Here is a 23,909-nt window from a genome sequence, read left to right on the forward strand (position 1 = left end):
TTTCTTTCTTTCTTTCTTTCTTTTTCTTTCTTTCTTTCTTTCTTTGGATGGGGTCTCGCTTTGTTGCCCAGGCTGGTCTCCAACTCCTCAAGCAGTCCTCCCACCTCAGCCTCCCAAAGTGCTGCGTGCTTCCTCTTTTTAAAGTCAGGTTTATTAAGGCACAAGTTTGATAAAGTAAAATTCACTCATTTTAGTACACATTCGCTATATTTTGACAGACTCATTTGGTCACGTAGCCATCACCATGATCAGTCCCAGCCTGGGCAAACACTGGTCTGTTTTATTCTGTTCGTATAATTCTGCCCTTTCAGAATGTCATATAAATGGCTGGGCACATTCACTCATGCCTGTAATCCCAGCACTTTGGAAGACTGAGGTGGATGGATCACCTGTGGCCAGGAGTTGGAGACCACCCTAGGCAATATGTCAAAACCCCATCTCTACTAAAAGTACAAAAATTAGCTAGGCATGGTGGTGCACACCTATAGCCCCAGCTACTTGGGAGGCTAAGGCAGGAGAATCGCTTGAACCTGGGAGGTGGAGGTTGCAGTGAGCCGAGATCATGCCACTTCACTCCAGCCTGGGTGACAAAGTGAGACCCTGTCTCAAAAAAAAAAGAATGTCCATGTAAATGGAATCATAGGGTACATAGACTTTTTTGATTCTGGCTTATATATTCATATAGATGTTTTGATGAAAACATAAGTTTTCATTTCTCTGGGGTAAATGCCCAGGAATGCAATTGCTGGGTTAAGTGGTAGTTGCATGTTTGCATGTTCAATTTGTAAAGAAACTACCAAACTGTTCTCCAGAGGGACTGCACCATTTTACATTCCCATCAGCTATGTATGAGTGATTCCGTTTTGAAGTTTTTAGTACATTTCAGTGTTAAACTGCTGAAATTGTCAGACTCACTAGGTTTAAAACACATGCACTGTTAAAAATGTTTTATTTCTAAAAGTATTACAATTATATTTCTAGAAGTGTTATAATTAGACTCCAGCATAAATTGCCACTGATACAAGGGGGAAAAAACTCATGCTGGCCTTACTCTTCTTCCCCAGAAACTTTAAACACCAGAAAACAATGGAGTAATGATGTTTACAAAATCTTGGAGGAGAGAATATGGGATCCAGGAATATCCAGCCAATATTCCACTTGAGCATCCTAAGAGACAAGGACGCTCTATGAATAGAGCACCAGCACCATGAGCCCGAGGAAAAACAAAACACAGCAAAGTCAAACAAACAAAAGCTCAACAGAGAAACTCAGCCAACCCATACATGCATCCGAATGAAGAATGGAAAGGGAAAAGCTGTAACAAGAAACGGGAATGACAATTACATCCACTCAATCACAGACTTAAAACCAAACAACTAGGTGATATATAGCTGCAAAAGTGATGTGGCTGTATAGAGAATGGCGGCACATGCCTGTAGTCCCAGCTACTCAGGAGCTGAGGCACGAAATCGCTTGAACTTGGGAGGTGGAGGTTGCAGTGAGCTGAGATCATGCCACTTCGCTATAGCCTGGGCGACAGAGAGAGACCCTCTCTCTCACACACACACACAAAAGGCCAGGCGTGGTGGCTCACGCCTATAATCCCAGCACTTTGGGAGGCCGAGGCTGGTGGATCACAAGGTCAGGAGTTCAAGACCAGCTTGACCAAGATGGTGAAACTCCGTCTCCACTAAAAATACAAAAAAAGTAGCCTGTGGTGGCAGGCAGCTGTGATCCCAGCTACTACGGAGGCTAAGGCAGAGAATCGCTTGAACCCAGGAGGCGGAGGTTGCAGTGAGCTGGGATCACACCACTGCACTCCAGCCTGGGCAACAGGACAAGACTCCGTCTCAAAAAAACAAAGGCCTCGTGTGGTGGTGCACACCTGTAGTTCCAGCTACCCGGGAGGCAGAGGCAGGAGAATCGCTTGAACCCAGGAGGCAGAGGTTCCACTGAGCTGAGATCCTGCCAGCACTCCAGCCTGGGAGACAGAGCAAGACCCTGTCTCAAAAAAGCAAAAAACCAAAAAACAAAACAACAAAAAAGAGTCAATAGTGCCCTAAATTGAAACTTCCATTAAAAAATCTGATTTTGACCATTAATTATCCTCATTAGGAGATTGAAAGTATATTTAATACATATATAATACTATACATATCTTAAACTTTACAGGAAACTTTTAGGAGCTTTTATTTTGTGCTGCTCAGCAATCTCTTTATTTTCACATTTATTTATTTATTACTTTTATTATTTTTTAATTTTTTGAGACAGAGTCATGCTCTGTCACCCAGGCTGGAGTGCAGTGGTACAGTCTCAGCTCGCTGCAACCTCCGCCTCCCGGGTTCAAGCAATTCTCCTGCCTCAGCCTCCCAGGTAGCTGGGATTATAGGTGCCTGCCACCACGCCTGGCTAATTTTTTTTGTATTTTTAGTAGAGACGGGGTTTCACCATTTTGGCCAGGCTGGTCTCAAACTCCTGACCTCATGACTCGCCCGCCTCGGCCTCCCAAAGCCGAGGATTACACCTAGGATTACAGGTGTGAGCCACCACGCCCGGCCTATTTATTTATTCATTTATTTATTGACATGAAGTCTCCCTCTGTTGCCCAGGCTGGAGTGCAGTGGTATAATCTCAATAAACTGCAACATCTGCCTCCTGGGTTCAAGCAATTCTTCTGCCTCAGTCTTCTGAGTAGCTGACATTACAGGTGTCCACCACCATGCCCAGCTAATTTTTATATTTTTAGGAGAGACGGGGGTTCACCATGTTGGCCCGGCGAGTCTCGAACTCCTGACCTCAGGTGAACCACATGCCTCGGCCTCCCAAAGTGCTGAGATTACAGAAGTGACTCACCGCACCTGGCACTTTTTCATTTTCATTTGATTTGTTTTTATTCTGTTAAATTAAAGAAAAAAGTCAAGTATAGTAATACCTTATACTTCATAATCTATTAACATATGTAATTAGAATCCCTTTTAAGTAAAAGTCTCTTTTTCATCCCTTAATCTACATAGAGAGACGACTGAAATTCTCTGTGAGTTAACATGGTTTATTCCCGGGTGGCAAAATTTTGAATGATTTGTTGTTTTCTTCTTTGTACATTTCCACAAGTCTTTGATTTCTTAATAATGTGCATATACCATTTTTACTAAAAGGTCTTTAAAAATGTAAATAGCCCTGAAAGGTATTTTTAAAACCCATAAAACAAGTGTGTCAACATGTAGACTTTTCTGGTGGGAGCAAGACAGTAAGAGGAAAGGGAGGTGGCTTCCAAAGCCTCACCCATCTCCTCTAAGCTGCTCATCAGGGACTGTGAGCAGCCACTGCCCCTCTAGAGCCATTTATGCTAAGGTCTATGGTTGAGGGCTGTGCCTCTCCTAACTCTACATCTCCAGATTCTGATCCTTCAAAATGCAAAATACTTAATTTCATTATTTTTCTTACCAAACACTTATATGGCACTTAAAATGTGGCAAGCACTATTATAAGTGCTTTACAAATATTAACTCATGTAATCTTCATAATAATTCAGTGAGGTAGGTGCTATGATTATGCACCTTTTACAGAAACTGAGGCACAGAGAGGTGAAATACCTTTGTTGATAACGTGAATACCCTCTTTGTAAACTACCAAGGATGATATTATCTTCTGGGTAACCTGCATGCCACTTTTTCACTCAGCTGTTTAATCGATATTTGCTGGGCACTTACTGGCCACCCTTTGAGATGCTAATTCATAGGAGGCAATCAGCAATGGAAACTGATAACAGTTTAAAAATAAGTAGACAATCAGGAGAGAAGGGAGAACCAGGTGGTGAATATCCAGGATATTCTCTGTACTTCCCTGCACGTTCCCCTGACCCCATGTGTTGGAATGGCCACGTAGCTATAGGACATTTCTGATCTGTGCCTCAAAATCAGAATAATAAGTCGTATCAGTGCTGCAAAGTGCTGGCCCACAGCATCCAGTCTCTGCAGGGTTTCAGTACTACCTTTGTGTTAAATCCACAGTGTTTTTTTCTAAAAATCCAAATCATATTTATTCCACCATTACCTAGATACAAACATAAAAGTAGCTATAAACTTCTAATGTTTATAATACCAATGAATCAGAGCCAAAGATATTACAAAAACCTTCACTACTTAATAAGGAACAAGATTCAAATCAACATTAGTTCATGTCACACACACAAAAATTATGAAACACTTTGAAATGGCCAGAAAAAGATGACTGGGTGCCCTGTCTAGTACATGTTTCCAGGTTTTCTCTGCTTTTTATTGTCTTTGACAATACAAAATTTTACAAATTTGTAAGCTGAGGAAAATTGATAGTAATGAAAATTTTTGTCCATAAAATACAAATGCATGGTGTTATACAGTGTCCAGCAGAGACGGTGAATTACAGCTCTGTGGATATTGACCAGTTTAACACTTACATGTAAATACATTTCAGCATTCCTGCTTGCTTTATGTATTTTATCTCTCTTTTATCTTATCTTTTTGAGACAGGGTCTTGCTGTGTCACCCAGGCTGGAGTGCAGTGGTGCAATCATGGCTCAGTGCAACCTCTACCTCCTGGGCTCAAATGATCCTCCCACCTCAGCCTCCCAAGTAAGCGGGATTACAGGCGTGAGCCACTGTGTCTGGCCTGAAGAAAGGAATTTTTGACTTTTAATTTTAACTACTTTAAATTTAAAAACTGATGTTTGAATCAGCGATTTGAAAACAGTATGTTTGGAACCACTTGGATATGAGAATCTGCTTTTTAACCATGTATTGATGAAATCTAAATAGAGAACAAGCATTTCCGATGACAGCTGCTCCCTCAGATTGAAATGCACTGCAATTGTATACACACCGGATTTCAAAGTCTTTGCAAAAAAGAATGTAACATATCACATTAATTTTTTTATTGACTGATTACATGTTGAGTATTGATTGGTTACATGTTGAAATGATATTTTGGGTATAATAAAGTGGGGTCAGGGAAAAATATTTTTCCTAAATAGGAAAAATAAATGGGTAAAATGAAGTGTACTATCAAAATCAATTTTACATTTCTTTTTGTTTTTATTTATTTATTATTTATTCTTGAGACGGAGTCTAGCTCTGTTGCCCAGGCTGGAGTGCAGTGGTGAGATCTCCGCGCACTGCAACCTCCGCCTCCTGGGTTCAAGCCATTCTCCTGCCTCAGCCTCCAAGTAGCTGGGATTACAGGCGCGTGCCATCACGCCCAGCTAATTTTTCTTTCTTTCTTTTTCTTTTCTTTTCTTTTTTTTTTAGTAGACAGCGGGTCTCGCCATGTTGGCCAGGTTGGTCTCGAACTGCTGAACTCAAGTGATCTGCCCGCCTCGGCCTCCCAGTGTTGGGAATATAGGCGTGAGCCACTGCCCCCGGCCTTCTTTTTGTTTTTAAACGTAGTATTGACATTTTAAGATGACATCTGCGACTTGCATCACTGGGACAAGCGACTCTGGGTCATGAATTCTCCCATTCCTCATTTACTCTGCAGCACCGGGTGGCTGTGAACCCCGCTCTTCTGCTTGGGTTTCCGCATCACCAGCAGCTTCTTTCCTTCCCAGGTGTCGCCGCCTGCTTTCTACTGCCGCTTCCCAGGAAGGGTTCCGACGTTCTGGGCAGCCAGAGCCCCGGAGGCCTTACAGGGGCGGCCTGGCAATTCTCGCCGCCGGCCGCCAGAGGAAGCTGCTTCGCTGCTGTCGTTGCCGAGCAACTCGTAGCCCGGAAGCAATACCCCGTCCAGCTCGGTTCTGGGGCGGCCGCACTCCGGGAGACTTCCGGCGGCGGGGCGGGCGCTGGGTCTTGGCGAACGGGCTTCGGAAGCGGCGGCGGCGCGATGACCACGCTACGGGCCTTCACCTGCGACGACCTGTTCCGCTTCAACAACATGTGAGTGACACGCGCCTAGGGCCAGCCGCTCGTGGTCGGGCCCCGCCACCTCCGGCCCCGCCACCTCCAGCCCCGCCAGCTCCGGCCCCAGCCGCACCCTCCCGGCCGGACCCCAAGCCCGGGCGGAGACCCGCGAGAACCACCCCCGCCGGCCGACGTGGGCGCCTCCCTAGGGCCACAGGGTCCAGGGACAGGTGGGCCTGGAGTCGACGCACGCCGACCTTGGCGACCTTGGCCAAGGTGCTCAAACTTTGTCTCTGGACCCTGCTAGCTCGCGGGTTCTGGGGCAGCGCTCGGGCCGCCGCTCGTGGTCGCTGTCAGGAGGCACTGGGGTGATGGGGCGAGCTGGGGCGCGGCCTCGAGCCCACGACCTGGGCTCCTCGCCCTGCCCCACTGCTTGCTGGCTCGTGGCCGGGCCGCGCCTCTTCTGGGCAGTGGGTACCGCCGAAGGCCCGGCCGCAGAGGGGGCTTGCGAGGATCGGAAGCTGGTCAGCAGCTGTTGGGGTGTGTACATCGTGAAGCCCACCTGGTGGCCGTGGTTAAATTGTATCTAAATGAAATAACACCGATCACTGTGTCCCCGACAGCGGATGCTGTCTCAGTCATGGTTAGTGTTTCCGAGTTTAGTTACTGTAGCTGCGCACCCGGGTGTAGACACCTTTCCTCTGTGAGGAGTCAGGGCACATCTTAGGGGAGGCTCGCTGTGCCCAGAGTCCTGGATGCAGTCTCTTTGGATTCGAGTTAAGGCCAGACCTCTGATTTGCAGGTACCATTTTTTTTTTTTTTTTAAAGAAAATGTTTTATTATGAAGATTCCCACACATTTAGAAAAGTTGGAGGAATTTCACCATGGGCTTTTATAGACACTTTTCATGGATTCTGCAGTTAACATTTTGCTACACTGATATCTCTCCTGCCTATCTATCAGTCCTAGATCCACTTTAAAAAACAACAGGGCGGTATGTGAAAACTAAGGACCAAGTGGTTCTGATTCAAGTGTCGGGAAGATAGAAAGAACTATGGGATGAGATGGCTGGGAACATTTCAAAGAGAGGGTGAGCCTTGAAGGATGGGTGACACATTGGTAAGTGAGGAAGAAGGAAGTTCCAGAGAAGGAGCGGGGCATGAAAGTGGGGACACTTGAAGTGCGGTTAGACAACTGGGGTCAGTGCGAATCCAGTGGCTGGTTTCTGTCCCTGAGCAGTCAGGGAGAAATGGGTGAAACAGGAGGGGTTTCGACTTGATCCTGTGAAAAGAATTTTCTGCTGGGCCAGTCTGGTCTAAGCTTCATAGCTGCGGTGACTTGTGTTGAACTCATTGTTCCCTACACTGTTCTGAGTGCCCACATAATAATCCAGTTAATCCTCACAATTCTTTGAGGTGCTGTCACCCCCATTTTGTGTATGAATAAACCAAGGCATGGCAAGCACAAGGGAATTGGCCCAGGTGGGGATGAGTAAAGCAAGGAATTTCATCCAAGGAGATTGGTTCTGGAGCAGTGGTTCTAAAAGACGTGGTCCCTGATCACAGGGACCATGTTAGAAACGCACATTCCGTTTGCGATCCACTGCTCTGGAGTGGGTCTTAACCCACCTGGAGCCTCTGGAGAGGCTCACCCCTCTTTGAAATGTTCCCAACCATCTCATCCCATAGTCCTTTTATCCTCCTGACACTTGAATCGGAACCGCTTGGTTCTTAGTTTTCACATACTGCCCTATTGTTTTTAAAAATGAATCTAGGATTGATAGATGGGCAGAGAGAGATGATGAAGCCAGTGTAGCAAAATGTTCACTGTGGATTCTAGGTGATGGATTCAAATTCTTAACCACTGAGCTCTGTGGGCTGTCATGTGATGAGAGCAGGTAAACTGGGCAGGTAAGCCATTCAGGAGGCTTTGGCAGTGGCCCAGAGATGATGACTTGGCAGAGGCTTCAGTTTGGGAGGTGCAGCATGGGAGGTGACAGGATGCCTTGAAGCTTCAAGAAAAGTTAAGCCTTATGGGGAATCAGTTTTACCTGAAGATCTAGGAAAGGACAACAGTTTTACATGGAAATGAATGGGAAGAAAATAACACAGGAACACTTAGAAGAAAATACTAGATTTCAGAGAATCATGGGGCCTCTTCAGAATGTGCCAGTAGGGGAGCTCCATTTATTCCCCATTTTCTTTTATTTTTTGAGACAGGGTCTCGCTCTGTCACCCAGATGGGAGTGCAGTGGCACAATCATAGGTCGCTTTAGTCTCAAGCTCCCAGGCCCAGGCAATCCTCCTGCCTCAGCCTCCCGAGTAGTTGGGACTACAGGCATGTGCTGCCACACCCCACTAATTTTTTAAAACTTTTTTGTAGAGACAGGGTCTTGTTTTATTGCCCAGGCTGGTCTGGAACTCCCAGGCTCAAGTGATTCTCCCACCTTATCCTCCCAAAGTGCTGTAAGTACAGGTGTGAGCCACCACACCTGGTTCCCCGTTTTTTCTATTTACTTGCCTCTTTGATTAGGGCATTTTGGTAGAAAACTCTGAGAATGACTCAGATTAGATGTTGCAGTCGGAATCGAAAGAATCTGTGGATGTAGAACACTGCAATTAATTTAACACATATTTTATTCTTGGAAAAATATTTGAGTGCCTACTGTGTACCAGTTCTAGAGACACAGCAATGAACAAGACATAACCAAAAAGATGTCTTTATAGAATGTACATTTTCCCCTCTAAACACCTTAATGTATCATAAAGTAGCTCTGACTTCATAGAACACCTGAAACAATTTTAAGGACCCCCTCAAATCCTGACCCACACCTTGGGAATCACTGCTCTAACACAGTACGGGGAGTCATGTGGAGCTTAGTGTTCAGTTACACAGGAAAATAGAAGCAGGGAAGGAAAGCTGGAAACGAGTGGGGATTCAGCTTTAGTTTGGGGGTTCAGGGAGAGTGCCCTTGAAGAAAGACCTGGGGAAGTTAGGAATGAGTTACATGAATATTGGGGGGCAGGGGAGCTTCCAGATAGAGGGAACAGTAAGTGAAGACACCCCTGTTTCAAATAGGAGGCAGGCCACATGGCTGGAACAGAATGAGTGTGGGAGGGTATGGGGACTTGGAGAGGCCATCGTAAGACCTGAGCTTCTCTGCCAAGGGCACCAAGGAACCCAAGTGGAGGGGCCAGGAAGGCATCTGGGCATGGGCGTCTCAAGATTAGGTCTGGGCTAAAGATGGAAATGTGGGAAAAAGGCTAAGAGGCTGTAAGATGGTGCCGTAGGGCATCAAGTGTTCAAGTAAAGGAGACCACGTGGCTCAGCGAGGTGAGAGGAAAACCCCATGGTCTCAGAAGCTGAGTGAAGACAGCGTTTCAGGCTGTCCCAGCATTGGGAAGCTGTTCAAGAGCAGCTGATGGCTCAGTGCACATCATATTTATATGTTTCTTCTAGGAAAGAGAAATTGAAGATGCAGATGCAGGAGGGAAAGAACTGCAGGAGGGTCCCGAGTACTGGGGGGGTCTCTCGCCAGCACTCTGTGCCTGGTGACAGGAAAGCAAGTAGCATATGGGTGCAGATGCTTGTGTGCGTGGGTTTGGTGGGGGGACTTTGATGAAGCCTTCTGATTCCTGTTATCTTTTCCTCGTGATGGAATAGGAAGCCTGAGATGGCGGGGCTGGAGGTGGGGGTGCGGGTGGGCAGACAAGAGGACATAAAGCAGTTGTTGAGAAGTGTGGGAGTGACTCCCTGTACTGTATTAGAGCAGTGATTCTCAAGGTGTGGGCCAGGGTTTGGGGGTCCCCAAGATTGTTTCAGATGTTCTGTGAGGTCAGAGCTATCTTCATGATGTATTAAGAAGGTTTTTTGCCTTTTCCACTGTCATTCCCTCACAAGTACACAGTGGAGCTTCCCAAGGTGTGATCTTTCAGCAGCAAGCATAATAAATGCTTGAGAATCTGGTTGTCTTTTAAGCAAGACGTTGCAGAATTGTTAAAACAATGCCATTGTTGTCACTGGATTTTGTTTTTTGTTTTCGGAAGTATAGTGATTTTTTGGTAAAGTTATTTGTGTTAACGTGTAATTGATTTATTATTTTTGAGTGAATATTAAAAATTTTTAAATATCAGTAGATATTACCCATATAAACAAAAGTTCTTTGGGGTCCTCAGTAACTTTTTAGTGTTAAGGAGTTCTGAAACCAAAAAGTTTAGGAACTGCTGGACTACAGAATATGATATGACTAGCATCACTATGGGTCTCAAAGGAGAATTTGACTAGAAATTGGAGGAGAACAATTGAAAAGTAGCTGGTTTTGAGCCTGACAAAATAATGGCTCCACTGATTGAATAGGGAAGTGAGGGGACGGAGGAGGTGGGTTTTCAGAATGCAGATTCGGGAATGGTGTGCTGGGATGTGCTGGTGGAAGCGCCCACAGCAGCAGAGCCAGGTTGGGAGGCATCCACCAAGAACACGTGATTGAACACATAGGAATGGGGATGGTGGGGACAGGGAGGTGGGAGTGTAGAATAGGAGTAGGGAGCAAAAACCGAGTGGTGGGAGTGACCACATTTACAGGGTGGAATAAAGGAGCAATTGTCAGGGAAGACCCAGACACAGGCAGGGAGGATACATGGGGTTAGATGCTGCAGTGGGCGAGTTTGACCTTCCGTCTCTGCTAGCTACATCCCCAGTTGATCCCCAGTTCCATTAGCAATTTATTGCCACTTAGAAAATGTGAGATGAGCCGGGCGCGGTGGCTCAAGCCTGTAATCCCAGCACTTTGGGAGGCCGAGACGGGCGGATCACGAGGTCAGGAGATCGAGACCATCCTGGCTAACACAGTGAAACCCCGTCTCTACTAAAAAATACAAAAAAAAAAAACTAGCCGGGCGAGGTGGCGGGCGCCTGTAGTCCCAGCTACTCCGGAGGCTGAGGCAGTTCTGGCGTAAACCCAGGAGGCGGAGCCTGCAGTGAGCTGAGATCCGGCCACTGCACTCCAGCCTGGGCGACAGAGAGAGACTCCGTCTCAAAAAAAAAAAAAAAAAGAAAATGCGAAATGTAGATTTATTAACTTTAATTTTAAAGAAGCAAGTAGCAGTTAAATAAAAAAATGTATAAACACCCTAATAGTTGTTGTGACAGCTTATTATGGCTATTAGGTAGATTAAATCATCTTCCTCAGCCCTAAAGTTGGCCTTAAAATTGTTGATGAAACATGTTTTGTTTTCCTTGTGGCATTATTATTGTTAGCTTTAGCAAGCTTATTTCAACTGGTTATTGTAAACGCTGCTTACTATTGATATTTCTCTTGTTTCTTTCAGTAACTTGGATCCACTTACAGAAACTGTATCCTTTTTTACAAAAAAAAAAAAGGTTGAATGAAGATTTACTGAGAATAAAGACAATAGAGAAATGAAAGGGAAACACAGAGGAGTACTGAAAAATTTAAAAACTTGTAGGTCAGGAAACTTCATAAGCAACACTGAAAGCAATTTTTAAAAATGAAACTGAGAACAAGAGTTGTCTTAGATCTGCTGACAAACTGTTAATATCGTAGAAATTTGTAACATCATAGCTCCCCTGCCAACCTTGCCCCTCAGGAGTCAGCATGGCTGTATTCATCAGAAGGCACAGTGACTTCAGCAAGGTGGCTTCATCTCTCTAGTGTGAACAAAGTCTGGAGATAAGCAGTCCCAGGCAGGTGATGCTTCCATGAAGACACCAGCAGCCAGGCTCTTTGCAGGTTAAGCACTCTACAGAGTGGCCGTCATCTTGTTCCAGATGCTGCCAGAGCAAACAGCATCACAGCCATGTTTCTGACAGCAGAATCAACAGAGGGGGAAGTGAGGGTGTTCTTCCCTTTTAAGAGTACCTTTGGGCCTGGAATCCCAGCACTTTGGGAGGCCAAGGCAGGCAGATCACGAAGTCAGGCGTGCAAGACCAGCCTGGCCAACATGGTGAAACCCCGTCCGTCTCTAATAAAAATACAAGAATTAGCCAGGCATGGTGGCACACTCCGTAATCCCAGCTACTCAGGAGGCGAGGCAGGAGAATTGCTTGAACGAGGACCCTGGAGGCGGAGGTTGCAGTGAGCAAAGATCACGCCATTGTACTCCAGCCTGGGCTACAGAGCGAGACTCCATCTCAAAAATAAAAAGAGTACCTTTGGGAAATGCCGCACAGCCCTGCTCTGTCTCATTGACCAGCACCTGTTTCATGTTCCACCTGTCTATCGAATCCTATCTAGAGTCCAGAAATGTGCCCCGCTTTATAAATTGGGACTTGACTAAAGTGAATAAAGGATTTGAGGTAACAATGAGCAGTGTCTATTATTGTCCTAAAGGAAAAATGGGGCAAAGATGTGAAGATAGGGTACTCTGGTTATGCTGTTGTAACAGATAACCCCACATCTCTAGTGGCGTACAACACAAAGTTCGGATTCTGGTTTATGCTCCATGTCTACTGTAGGTGGGTAGGAGGGTTCTGCTAACCGGTAATTTATCAAAAGAGGGCATATAGGAGCTTAATGAAGGTGTTAGGAGTTCAGTCTCATCAGTCAAAAGACATGTAAACTAAAACCAAAATGAGATGCCATATTTTAGGTATCAGCCAAGATTTAAAAAAATGATACACCTCAGTGCTGATGATGGTGAGGTGAGAGGAACATTCTCATAAATTGCTAGTGAGAATGTAAATTGCTATTATCTTTCCGGAACGCACTTTGGAAATAGTAATTCCATTTCCTGAAAGCCGAAAAGAAGAAGAAATAGAGGCAGTTTGTCAGTGGTTGACAAAAGGCCCATAGTCCAAATCTGGCCCACTGTCTGTTTTGTAAATATAATGTTAATTGAGACACCATGCTCATTAATTTATGGTTTTTTTTCTGTGGCTTTTGCAGTTTGAGTAGTTCCAGCAGGGACTGTATAGCCCACAAAGCCAAGGGTGTTTACTATTTGGCCTTTTACAGAAAAAGTTTGCTAACCCCTGAGTTATACCATTATGAAAATTATTTCTTGCAGGAGAGTTACTAAGCATTTGGAATACGATTCACACACAACAATCAGGAGACGGTTAAGTAAATTAAGCTGTACTGAAGAAGGATTTCAGACATTTTTTTTGGGAAACTGGAAATGACCCAGGTGTCCATTGTCAGGATACAGGCTATTTAAGGTGTCTCTTCACATAAGGAAATACTATACAGCAGTAAAAATTACTTACAGGTACAGGCAGCAACAGTACTACATATCAGAAACAAAACTGAATGGGAAAAGCAAAAAATCTCCACAGTGTTCATCTGGATTTTAAAAATTACGACTAATGATATCACCACTTTAAAAAAAGATTTTTGAAGAATTTTGAATGACAAAAATTTGGAAGAATTTTAGGATGCAAATCCGTTATATGGTGTGCTTCCAGTGACATTTAAAATGTACAGTGAAAGTCCCATAATCCAGGTGAGCCTATATTTGAAAGTAACCTGTTGGGTCCTAGAGGTCGATGGGAGGGAGGGGTGTCTGGGACTCCTCCGTTAGCCACAGGAGAGATGGTTGTGTATGTCAGAGGCTGGCTGGCAGGAAGACTGGCTGGCCTGCCATGTTAAGGGTTGTATTTGAGGGGTATGCAAAATAATGATGGTCCTTCACAGGAGATTTTGAAGAATTTCACACTGAACAGGTTTTCCAGGAACTTAAAAAATATATTTATGTATGATTGATGGTGTCCTCTGATAAATTGCATCAGAAAGTTTATACTAACAAGAAATATATTTTCATCCATTAAAGTACAGAGTAAAAAGAAGAGAAATGTAGGAATGATTACATGTCAGTAAGGACATCCCAAGGTTGAAGAGTTAAGTCATGAGCAAATTTTTCAGGCATTTACTGTTAACATAGTTGATTCCTTAAGTCAGCTTTTATCTGCATTACTAGAAATGCAGGATTTGAATCAGTGGAGAAGAAAAACCGGGTAATTAAGTTGGCTCTGGAAGGACTTAGGTTGTAAAAGTTATTTTCACACAGTCTCATAGCTGAAGTCAAAGTAGGAACTAGCCATTAATTTTTCAGTGCAATTATGCAAGCATCAATGTATTGAGCATCTACTGTGTACCAGGCACCAGGGATAGAGGGAACATGACATTCATAGACTAAGAGGAGGCAGACCGCTAACAAATAATATCAGGTGATAAATCAGTAGGGAAGTAGACTGTAGAACTTTGGGGTCCTGATTCTCTGCTTTCTATTAGACAGTGCTATCACCATTCCATACTTGAAGCTGTATGTCCAGGCAATTTTGTTAAAAATCCATGATAACCTAAATGTTTCATGTAATGGTATGTATGATTATAGGACTCATATAGAGCTGGGGATAAAGTAACAGTATACTTTGTAAAGGAAACTTTTTTTACAATATCCCTTAATGAAGAACTTTTTACTGTCCATTACTTTTCACACTCCTTAACAGGACTCTAGTATGGGATTCCTTTCTACCTACAGTACCTTGCCCACTGGCCAGAGTATTTCATAGTTGCAGAGGCACCTGGTGGAGAATTAATGGGTTATAGTAAGTATAATACCACTAATATTTTGTGGAGCAGGTAAAGATTTTAATACAGATTTCAACCAGTTGCTTTAGACTGCAGAATTGGAATATAATCATGAAGCTTGTAATTTTATTTCTTTTTTTTTTTTTTTTTGAGACGGAGTCTCGCTCTGTCGGCCGGGCTGGAGTGCAGTGGCCGGATCTCAGCTCACTGCAAGCTCCGCCTCCCGGGTTCACATCGTTCTCCTGCCTCAGCCTCCGGAGTAGCTGGGACTACAGGCACCCGCCACCTCGCTCGGCTAGTTTTTTGTATTTTTTAGTAGAGACAGGGTTTCACAGTGTTAGCCGGGATGGTCTCGATCTCCTGACCTCGTGATGCGCCCATCTCGGCCTCCCAAAGTGCTGAGATTACAGGCTTGAGCCACCGCGCCCGGCCTAGAACTACATATAGTATTACATTTACAAGTGAATTTCAAATAAAAGCACTGTTAGCTGGATGACCTCAGGTGGTACTTAAAAATAAAAACTTCGTTATCAGTTTCCTTTGTCATAAAAATGTACCGAACAGTAATTGTATATGTATGTGTAAATCAGTGTCTAGTTACTGAATGTGATTTTTGTTGGCAGTTATGGGTAAAGCAGAAGGCTCAGTAGCCAGGGAAGAATGGCACGGGCACGTCACAGCTCTGTCTGTTGCCCCAGAATTTCGACGCCTTGGTTTGGCTGCTAAACTTATGGAGTTACTAGAGGAGATTTCAGAAAGGTAAGATTCGGCTTTTCAAATACACTTAGGGATTTGTGGACCCCTAACCATTTTTTTCCCCTTCAGGCTGAATAACTGTCATGCTTTACAGTTTACAGGAATTTCATGTTCCTCCATCTCCAATAGTCCTTACAACAATTCTGTCACATAGTCAAAGTGATAATTGTTTCTATTTTGCCATTGAGGAAATTAAGGCAAAGTATTGCAGTGACCCGCTGTAGGCCTATAAGCCGAGGAATTGGGGGAATCAGTTCCAAAGGCTAGCTCTCGAGGTTTCTCTTAGTGTTCCTGCCACTGTGGCACATACTCCTAATATCTGTTAACATTGCCTTGGCATCTGAATAAATTTTTAACAGTGCTTCTTGGCCAAAAGAAAATTGTTCAGTCTTAAGCAGTTATATTCTAAGTGTTTAATAAGTATTTATAGCCTAACAACTAATAGCCATTTAGAAAAAAAAAATAAATTGAAAGAAGAAATATTTTTATTTCATTCTTAAATAACTATGGCTAGCTACTAATGAGATGTGTACACCTGTTGGACATTAGATGACTTGACACAACCACGGGCATTCCTGTTTCCCACTGGTTTTGTTTTTTTTTTTTGAGATGGAGTCTTGCTCTGTCACCCAGGCTGGAGTGCAATGGCACAATCTCGGCTCACTGCAAGCTCCGCCTCCCGGGTTCATGCCATTCTCTTGCCTCAGCCTCCCGAGTAGCTGGGACTAGAGGCGCTTGCCACTACGCCCGGGTAATTTTTTGTATTGTTTAGTAGAGATGGGATTTCACTGTGTTAGCCAGCATGGTCTCGATCTCCTGACCTCGTAATCCGCCTGCCTCAGCCTCCTAAAGTGGTGGGATTACAGGCGTGAGCCACCGCGCCCGGCCCTAATTTTTTTTTAATCACAGCAACTGCCAGAAACTCAGCTTCATAGAAATATTATGTCATTAAGAGGAATGTAGCATGATCTAATGTTGAACTTGTGAACTACTTCGAACTCGTTTCCCAATATCTGACATGTAAGGTTTTGCTGTTTTTCCTGAACATTCAAAATATCCTTTGGTGGCTGTATGAGTTTGGGACACTTTAGGGCACCTCAGTGCATAGTTTGCGAACTGCCAGCATGGCATCTTTTTTTTTTTTTTTTAAGAGACGTGTTGTATATATCAAACCTCTTCATTATCGTGTAATACAATAAATAGAAGACAAAGCCCCTCCTCGTATCTTCATTCTAGAAGAGATATGTTTGTATAAGCTTGACCTGTTGTCAAGCTGCCATTTCTTTCTCCACTGTAATTTCTTAAAAGTGTGGTAGGAAAGAGAATAGTTGCTGAGAAGGGTTCTTGAGCTTAATTTCCACGTAGTTATTAAATTTAATAAAGGCAAGTTTTAAAGAAGTAACTGTGGCCTGACAAAGGCTTCAAGCCAAATTAGAGGCAAAAGGAGCTCAAACTCATTCAGAGAAGAGAAGAAGTTGTGTTAGCTGAAAAAGAAGAGTGCTAATCTTTAAGATTTTTTTAAAGTTCTCCCTAGACCAAACAAAGAAGAGAAGAAAATTTTTAGCATGATTATAGTTTACACACATTTATTAATGGCATTATGTTGAAAAAAAAGTATTTGGCATTATTGTATAGTGAACAGGGAGTTAGAAAGTGGGTTGTTCAGTAAGAACACATGGACACAGGGAGGGGAATATCACACACCGAGGGAGTCTAAGGGAGGGATAGAATTAGGATAAATACCTAATGATGTGGCTGACGAGTTGATGGGTGCAGCAAACCACCATGGCATGTGTATACCTATGTAACAAACCTGCACATTCTGCGCATGTATCCCAGAACTTAAAGTATAATAAAAAAAAGAAAGTGGGTTGTAACTAGCTATGACCTTGCACATATAATTTAAGGTATTGATATGATAGATTCTCTGAGTAGAAAACCACTAAGCTCTCTTCCCTTTCAGTTTCTAAGCCTTCGTTATTTGAGACTAGTTGCTAAGATTTAAGTAATCTTTATTTGTAGGGGTATGTATACATATATACATACATAATATACACATGCTTGTATACATTATATGCTTGTATACATGTATACATAGTGTATACAATGTATACATTAAAAATAGAAACCAAATAAGTAGAGAAGAAAAATTGAATGATAGAAATCAACCCCAAAGAAGAGAAAAAGGAAACTAAACCGGCAAAACAAAGTACATGAAATAAAATGGTAGCCAAGAATCCAAATACTGTCAGTAATTACAACAGTAAATGTTAATGGCCTTAGGACTTTATTTATTATTATTTTTTGAGACGGGGTCTCGCTCTGTTGCTCAGGCTGAAGTGCAGTGGCATGATGTTGGCTCACTGCAACCTCCGCCTCCCAGGCTCAAACAATTTTCCTGCCTCACCCTCCGAGTAGCTGGGATTACAGGCACCCACCACCACGCCCTGCCGGCTATGATGATGACTATTTAAAAGACAAAGGCTGTCTGTATTGTTTACAGGAAATATGTGTAAAATACATTAAAATATTTTTAATACAGAAAGATTGAAAGTAAATTTTTAAATTACCTTGCAAATTCTAACCAGAAGTTAGAATACTTATTAATAGTAGTTAAATTATAGTTGAATAATTATTACCAGTGTAAAAAAGGGTCACTGCATATTGATAAAATATTTAATCAAGGAAGTAACAAGACTGGGAGTGGTGGCTCATGACTGTAATCCCAGCACTTTGGGAGGCCAAGACAGGTGATCACTTGAAGTCAGGAGTTCCAGACCAGTCTGGCCAACATGGTGAAATCCTGTCTCGACTGAAAATACAAAAATTAGCCAGGTGTGGTGGCACGTGACTGTAATCCCAGCTACTTGGGAGGCTGAGGCCAGAGAATTGCTTGAACCTGGGAGGCGAGGGTTACCGTGAGCCAAGATCACTCCATCACACTCTAGCCTGTGCAACAGAGCGAGACTCCATCTCAAAAAAAAAAAAAAAAAAAAAAAAAAGCAGTTTAAAATGGTATATATCTAGTGATATCATTTCAAAGTAAAAATGCACAAATTGACAAAACTACAAGGAGAAATAGACAAATAATTATAGTAATGTGAGATTTAGACATGCTTTTTTCTAACTGATAGAACAATGAGATAGAAATTTGTCAAGCCTATAGAACAAGAATCAGCAATTTTCTTCTGGGTCAGATAGTGAATATTTAGGCATTACAGGCCACCTAAAGTCTTGGTTACATAGTTTTTTGTTTGTTTGTTTTTTAACAACCATTGCAAAAACCATTCTTAGCCTGAAGGCAGTAGCAAAATAGGTGTGAGCCAACCCTTGCCCTAAAGAATTTCAGTCAGTAGCCCAAAATCTTTTCACAAAGAAAGCTGTGGCTTCTCTGGCCAATTTTACCAAACATTTAAGAAATAACAACTGGAAAGTCACTTTTACACAAACTATTTTGCACAAGCTAAAAAAGGGAACATTCCTCAACTAATTTTTTAAGGCCAGGATAACTCTGATAACAATATTTGACAAAATATGGGAAAGGAAAATTTGAGGAAGATCTCACTCAGATGCAAAATTCCGGAAAAATAATTAGCAAAATGGATTTGCCACTACATACATAGGATGACACATCAGGAACAAGGGGGTTTCAACTTTACACTAAAGGAGAACACTGGTTATTTTAGAAAGTGCAGCAAACTTGATAAAATCCAATATTCCTTCCTGATAAAAACTGTTAGCAAACTAGGAAATAGAAAGGGGGAACTTCCTTAACCTGAAAAATATCTACAAGAAATCTGTAGTAAATATATTTAGTAATGATACATTGAATGCTTTCCTTTTGAAACCAGGGACAAGTTAGTCCCTCTTCAGTAATTTACTAGAAATCATAGACAGCGCAGGAAAGCAGGAAAAAATAAACGATAGGAGGATTGAGAGGAAACAAAACTTATTTTGCACAGATATGATTATACAAATATAAAATCCATAAGAATCTATAAATACTTAGAATTAATAAAAGGTAGGCAAAGTTGTTGGATATAAAGTCAGTATAAAAAGCAATTGTATTTACATATGAGAGGAAACAAAACTTATTTTGCACAGATATGATACAAATATAAAATCCACAAGAAACTAGAAATAAATGTTTAGAATTAATAAAAGGTAGGCAAGGTTGTTGGATATAAAGTCAGTATAAGAATCAATGGTATTTATATATTTACAAACAGTAAAATTTAGAAAAAGATGCCATAGCATGAAAAAATATTAAATACTTAAGAATCTAGCAAGTGCTATGCAAGACCTCTGACATTTTAAAAACTTTTTTGAGAGATATTAAAGTAGCCCTGATAAGTGGAGGGATAAACTATCACTGGATTAGAGGATACAGTAAAACAGGTAATTGACCACATTCCAATGTAACTGCAGTCAAAATCCCAAGTATTTTTTATAGTACTTGTTAAGCTGACTCTGTGAAACATAGAGGAATAGAAAGAGCAAAAAAGAGACAAGATATTCTTGAACAGCAGCAAAATGGGTGATGTGCCCCCTCCAGGTATCAGACTGTAAAGAGTGAGACTGTATCTTAGTGCTGTAGTTATCTAGACCAGTGCTACAGAATTGGAGAAACAGACCCGAGAATATATGGACTTTAACATACTGCAAAGGAGGCATTGCACATCAGTAGTATGAAGATAGACTTTTCAGTAAAGGTGGTTGGACAATTGGATGTCCCTATGGGAAAAAAAAATTTCCCAGATTACCACTATTCCACACACAAATCAACTCCAGATTTATTAAAAACCTAGATGTGAAAGTAAAGCTAAGAAGTCTTTTGAATTTAATATGGCAGAGTGTCTCTGTGGCCTTAGTGTAGGGCTTTTTAAAAAGGCCATCATATATTCAGCTTCACTGAAGTGAAGTAACTTTTTTTTATCAAAAGATACTAAAGATAATGACAAGACAAACCACAAATTGGAAAAAGATATTTGCAAAGACATTACACAGTATTGAATATTCACAATACATAGAGAACTGTAGCGGGGGAAAAATTGTGTGAAAGATGTAAGTACTGTACAGAAGGAGAAATCTAAATGGCCAACCAACAGAAATATAGTCAACATAGTTAGTAATTGCAAATACAAACTACAATCTGAGATATAGTTATACTGTAAGATTGGCAAAAATAAAAACATCTGACGCACCAAGCCGTGCTGCTGTGGAATGGAGGCGTACTCACTTCTGTGCGAGAGTGAGTTGGTACAAGCCAGTTGGGAAAACAATTTGGCATTAACTAATGAAGATGTGCCCTGTGACACAACAGTGAGACTCCTAGCTATAGACCTTACATGAGACACTCAACAGAAGTATTCATAGGAGCATCGTTTGTAACAGTAAAAGCCAGAAATGTGTATCAACAGGACCGTGAATGACTTGTGGTGCACAAGCCCAGCCACTCTTGAAGCTGACTTTTACAATGTTAGTTGACTGAGAGAAGCAAAAGACAAAAGAATATATGATTCCATGTATGTAAACTTCATCAACAGGAGAAACTGTAATAGGTGGTGAATTTGTAGAACAAATGCCTTGAGTTTATCTTTTAAGAAAACGTGTTGCAGCTTTTGAAATACTAGCATGCAAACATACAGTCATCTTATACTGCAAAGCAATTGTCATAAGTCCTAAGTAATACAAATTTCTATTACCATGTAATCAGCTACAAAGTCCTATTACTATCATTCTGAGTAGTAGTCAGAGCAAGGTAAAAACACATGTTTTAAAAAAATATGCATCTATTACTTTCTAGGGTGTATCACATTCTAACATTTTGCTTTTTTTTTTTTTTTTTAAAGAAAGGGTGGATTTTTTGTCGATCTCTTTGTAAGAGTATCTAACCAAGTTGCAGTTAACATGTACAAGCAGTTGGGCTACAGTGTATATAGGACGGTCATAGAGTACTATTCGGCCAGCAATGGGGAGCCTGATGAGGACGCTTATGGTAAGCTGCCTTCCATGACAGTATCCTAAAGAAGTCGTTGAAACAGTTACATTCATTCTACAGATTGTAGTCTTTGATTATTTTAATAAATGTAGAAGAATCATATTTGACTTTAATATTAAATCTCCCTCAACCTACCTTTATGAACCTATTAGTAGTAATTAACTTACCTATTAACTAACCAATGGTTAATTTCTGTACATTACTGTTTTACTATGTTATATACGTATTATTTTAATAACAAGAAAGAACGTGTATTGTGAGCTGAATCCTGGGTGAGGTTTGGTTAGCATCTGGTATACTTGGCAGTTGGGAGACTTTATTTATAAATGTATTTTGCTTAGAATCTGGTGGAAGTAGGGGTAGGGGATAAAACCTCTTATGGAAACTTTATCTATACACTTTACATTTGATATAATATGTTGTTTGAGTGTTTATATTAAACTTTGCTTCTTTACAGATATGAGGAAAGCACTTTCCAGGGACACTGAGAAGAAATCCATCATACCATTACCTCATCCTGTGAGGCCTGAAGACATTGAATAACCCTGGGCAGTGGTTCTTAGGCAGATACTCTAGATACTTTATCGACAATATTATTTTCATTAGATGATTCTGGAGCTCTCTTAGGAGAAAAGTAATCATTTTAGGTCTTAAAGACTTCAAGAAAATACAGGTTATCAATTTATTTAAAATCTCATTGTTTCCAGTTAGCAATGTCATACCTATTAAAGCTGTTCACTAACAAAATTCAATCAAAAAGGCAGCTAGGTCAGAAGGAAACATCCCACTCTCATGGTTCATAATATTCACTGTATGTATACTAGGGAAAAGATTTGCTTCAGTCTCCTCCTAAATTCTGTGCCTGAGAACCACTGCTGCATATATTTGTTTTTAAATTTTGTATTGAACTGTTAATTGAAGCTTTAAAAGCATATATGAAATGTATAAATCTAAGATGTATAATAAAATACATTGTTGACCCTATGAATGTTTTCTGAAGTTTGTTAGTCATTTGTAAAACTAAATCAGATTGTAATCCCAGTACTTTGGGAGGCCAAGGCGGGCTGATTGCTTGAGGTCAGGAGTTCCGAGACCAGCCTGGCCAAAGTTTATACTAAAAATACCATCTATACTAAAAAATACAAAAATTAGCTGGGCATCCCAGCTATGCAGAAGCTGAAGCGCAAGAATTGTTTGAAACCTGGAGATGGAGGTTGCAGTGAGCTGAGATTGTCCCACTGCATTCCAGCCTAGGCAACAGAGTGAGACCCTGCCTCAAAAAAAAAAGAAGAAAAAAATCAGGATTGTGAAAGGTCATCATTTAGGATATGTTTTTTCTCATTAAGTTGTGACTTCCATACATAATATTTTAAAAATGCACACTTGAAGCAATCACTGCCCAGCATACTTAAGAAGCTCCCTTCTTATCATGTAGTAAATTCTTCCCAGTCATCTGCGTTCATACTGTTACACTGTTAGTCCTAGATCTTTTCTCCTCTTCACAACGCTTTACTTAAATGCTGCCTTTCTAAAAAACCAAAAAAACAAAAACTGTTGAGATTTTTTTTTTAGAGAGGAAAAAGAACATAATTCCTAAAGAAAGGTCATATAACTACAGCGTAGGTATAGGCCAAGCATGTATTTTATGTGTAGTGTCATCCTCTGTAATATGTGAAAATACCCAGTTAGTGAAAGACTTAAGAAAAACCCACAAGAAATTATTAAACTTTTACTATTGAAAGGATTTATTTTGGTGGAGTTGAGGGTGGGAGAGAAGTGAATCTTTATGTTCTCCTGTTAGAGAATAGCTTTTTCCCTTCAAGCTTTCACACTGGCACATGCTTATTACAATTCTACCTTGGGAACATGACAGAATTTTTTTCTTATGCATACATGCAACATAAACAGGTAATTCTAGGAAGACTGTGATTAAGTCACTTGCATGCTGACCTGTTTTCATCTCACTCCCTGACAGGATGAACCAAAGGCCTCATTAAGATGATGTTCTCCTGCTCACTCACTAGGCGGACCTCTACTCGAGATGTGATCTGACACCGCAGCAGCTGATGCTGGTCCAGTGACTAAAGCAGTCAGGATGAAAACAGATTTGCCTTTTATCTCAACAGTCCTATTTTCTTCTGTCCTTAAACACTGTATGTTATTTTCAAGATAAAATTTAGTAACATTACGAAGTAGGTTTATTCCTTGGGTGAATGAGACGTGCACATTTAATAATCAATTTGCTTACTAAAGGTCCTTTTAGGGGAAAATAACCTTAAAAATATAGTTCTAGTCCTTGGGCAGTGAACAAAGAAAAAATATGCTTGAGAAACACAGTCCAGGTTAAAGGAAAACTCAGATCGGTTAATGTAGTCAAATTTTTGCTTGAGAATGTGAGCAACATATCAGCAAATATATTCATTCTTGTGCTACTCTTCATTATTTAACATAGAGCTACCTTAGGTGTTTCTACACGTGCTCTAAACCAAGAGTAAGTTTAACATGTCAGCAGTGAGGAGTAGACATTTTCTACTACAGCACACTGGGAGATGTTTACTGGTACTCTAGGTAGAAATTACTCCATTGTCCACTAAGTTTGAGAAATAATATGGCAACATTGCTACCGGAGGTACATAATGTACAGAAGCCTAACTGTAAAGAGATTTGATTAGTGAGACTTAAGTCTTAGTCCAGATTTTCCCAAATTTGTGTGAACATGGGACATCAATTTTCA

At 41.5% G+C, this 23,909-nt stretch overlaps 1 protein-coding gene across 4 annotated transcripts; it reads left to right on the forward strand.

Moving 5' to 3' along the window:
• The first annotated feature begins 5,540 nt into the window (after window positions 1-5,540).
• Window positions 5,541-22,159, forward strand: NAA20 (N(alpha)-acetyltransferase 20, NatB catalytic subunit). 4 transcript variants are annotated; one of them, XR_001004166.1, is made up of 7 exons: window positions 5,541-5,906; window positions 11,198-11,222; window positions 14,345-14,435; window positions 15,042-15,177; window positions 21,027-21,172; window positions 21,633-21,866; window positions 21,964-22,003. XR_001004166.1 is itself a non-coding variant. In XM_011963077.1 (6 exons), the coding sequence occupies exons 1-6, from the start codon at window positions 5,854-5,856 to the stop codon at window positions 21,716-21,718; spliced, it is 537 nt and encodes a 178-aa protein (XP_011818467.1). In that variant the 5' UTR covers window positions 5,541-5,853; the 3' UTR covers window positions 21,719-22,159. The 4 variants fall into 4 exon arrangements, 3 of the variants coding, with proteins under 3 accessions (XP_011818467.1, XP_011818487.1, XP_011818479.1); XM_011963077.1 differs by having other exon boundaries at window positions 21,633-22,159; XM_011963089.1 differs by having other exon boundaries at window positions 5,805-6,513; window positions 21,633-22,159.
• The last annotated feature ends 1,750 nt before the right edge of the window (window positions 22,160-23,909 follow it).

The sequence above is a fragment of the Colobus angolensis genome, unplaced genomic scaffold, assembly GCF_000951035.1.
Source record: "Colobus angolensis palliatus isolate OR3802 unplaced genomic scaffold, Cang.pa_1.0 Scaffold117, whole genome shotgun sequence".
Lineage (NCBI taxonomy): Eukaryota > Metazoa > Chordata > Mammalia > Primates > Cercopithecidae > Colobus > Colobus angolensis.

Excerpts from the sequence above, each read along its gene's own strand:
- NAA20 (XM_011963077.1), top strand. The coding sequence starts at position 5,854 with ATGACCACGCTACGGGCCTTCACCTGCGACGACCTGTTCCGCTTCAAC. Across the intron at positions 15,178-21,026 it reads CTAGAGGAGATTTCAGAAAG|AAAGGGTGGATTTTTTGTCG; the intron begins GTAAGATTCGGC and ends TTTTTTTTAAAG. Across the intron at positions 21,173-21,632 it reads GCCTGATGAGGACGCTTATG|ATATGAGGAAAGCACTTTCC; the intron begins GTAAGCTGCCTT and ends GCTTCTTTACAG.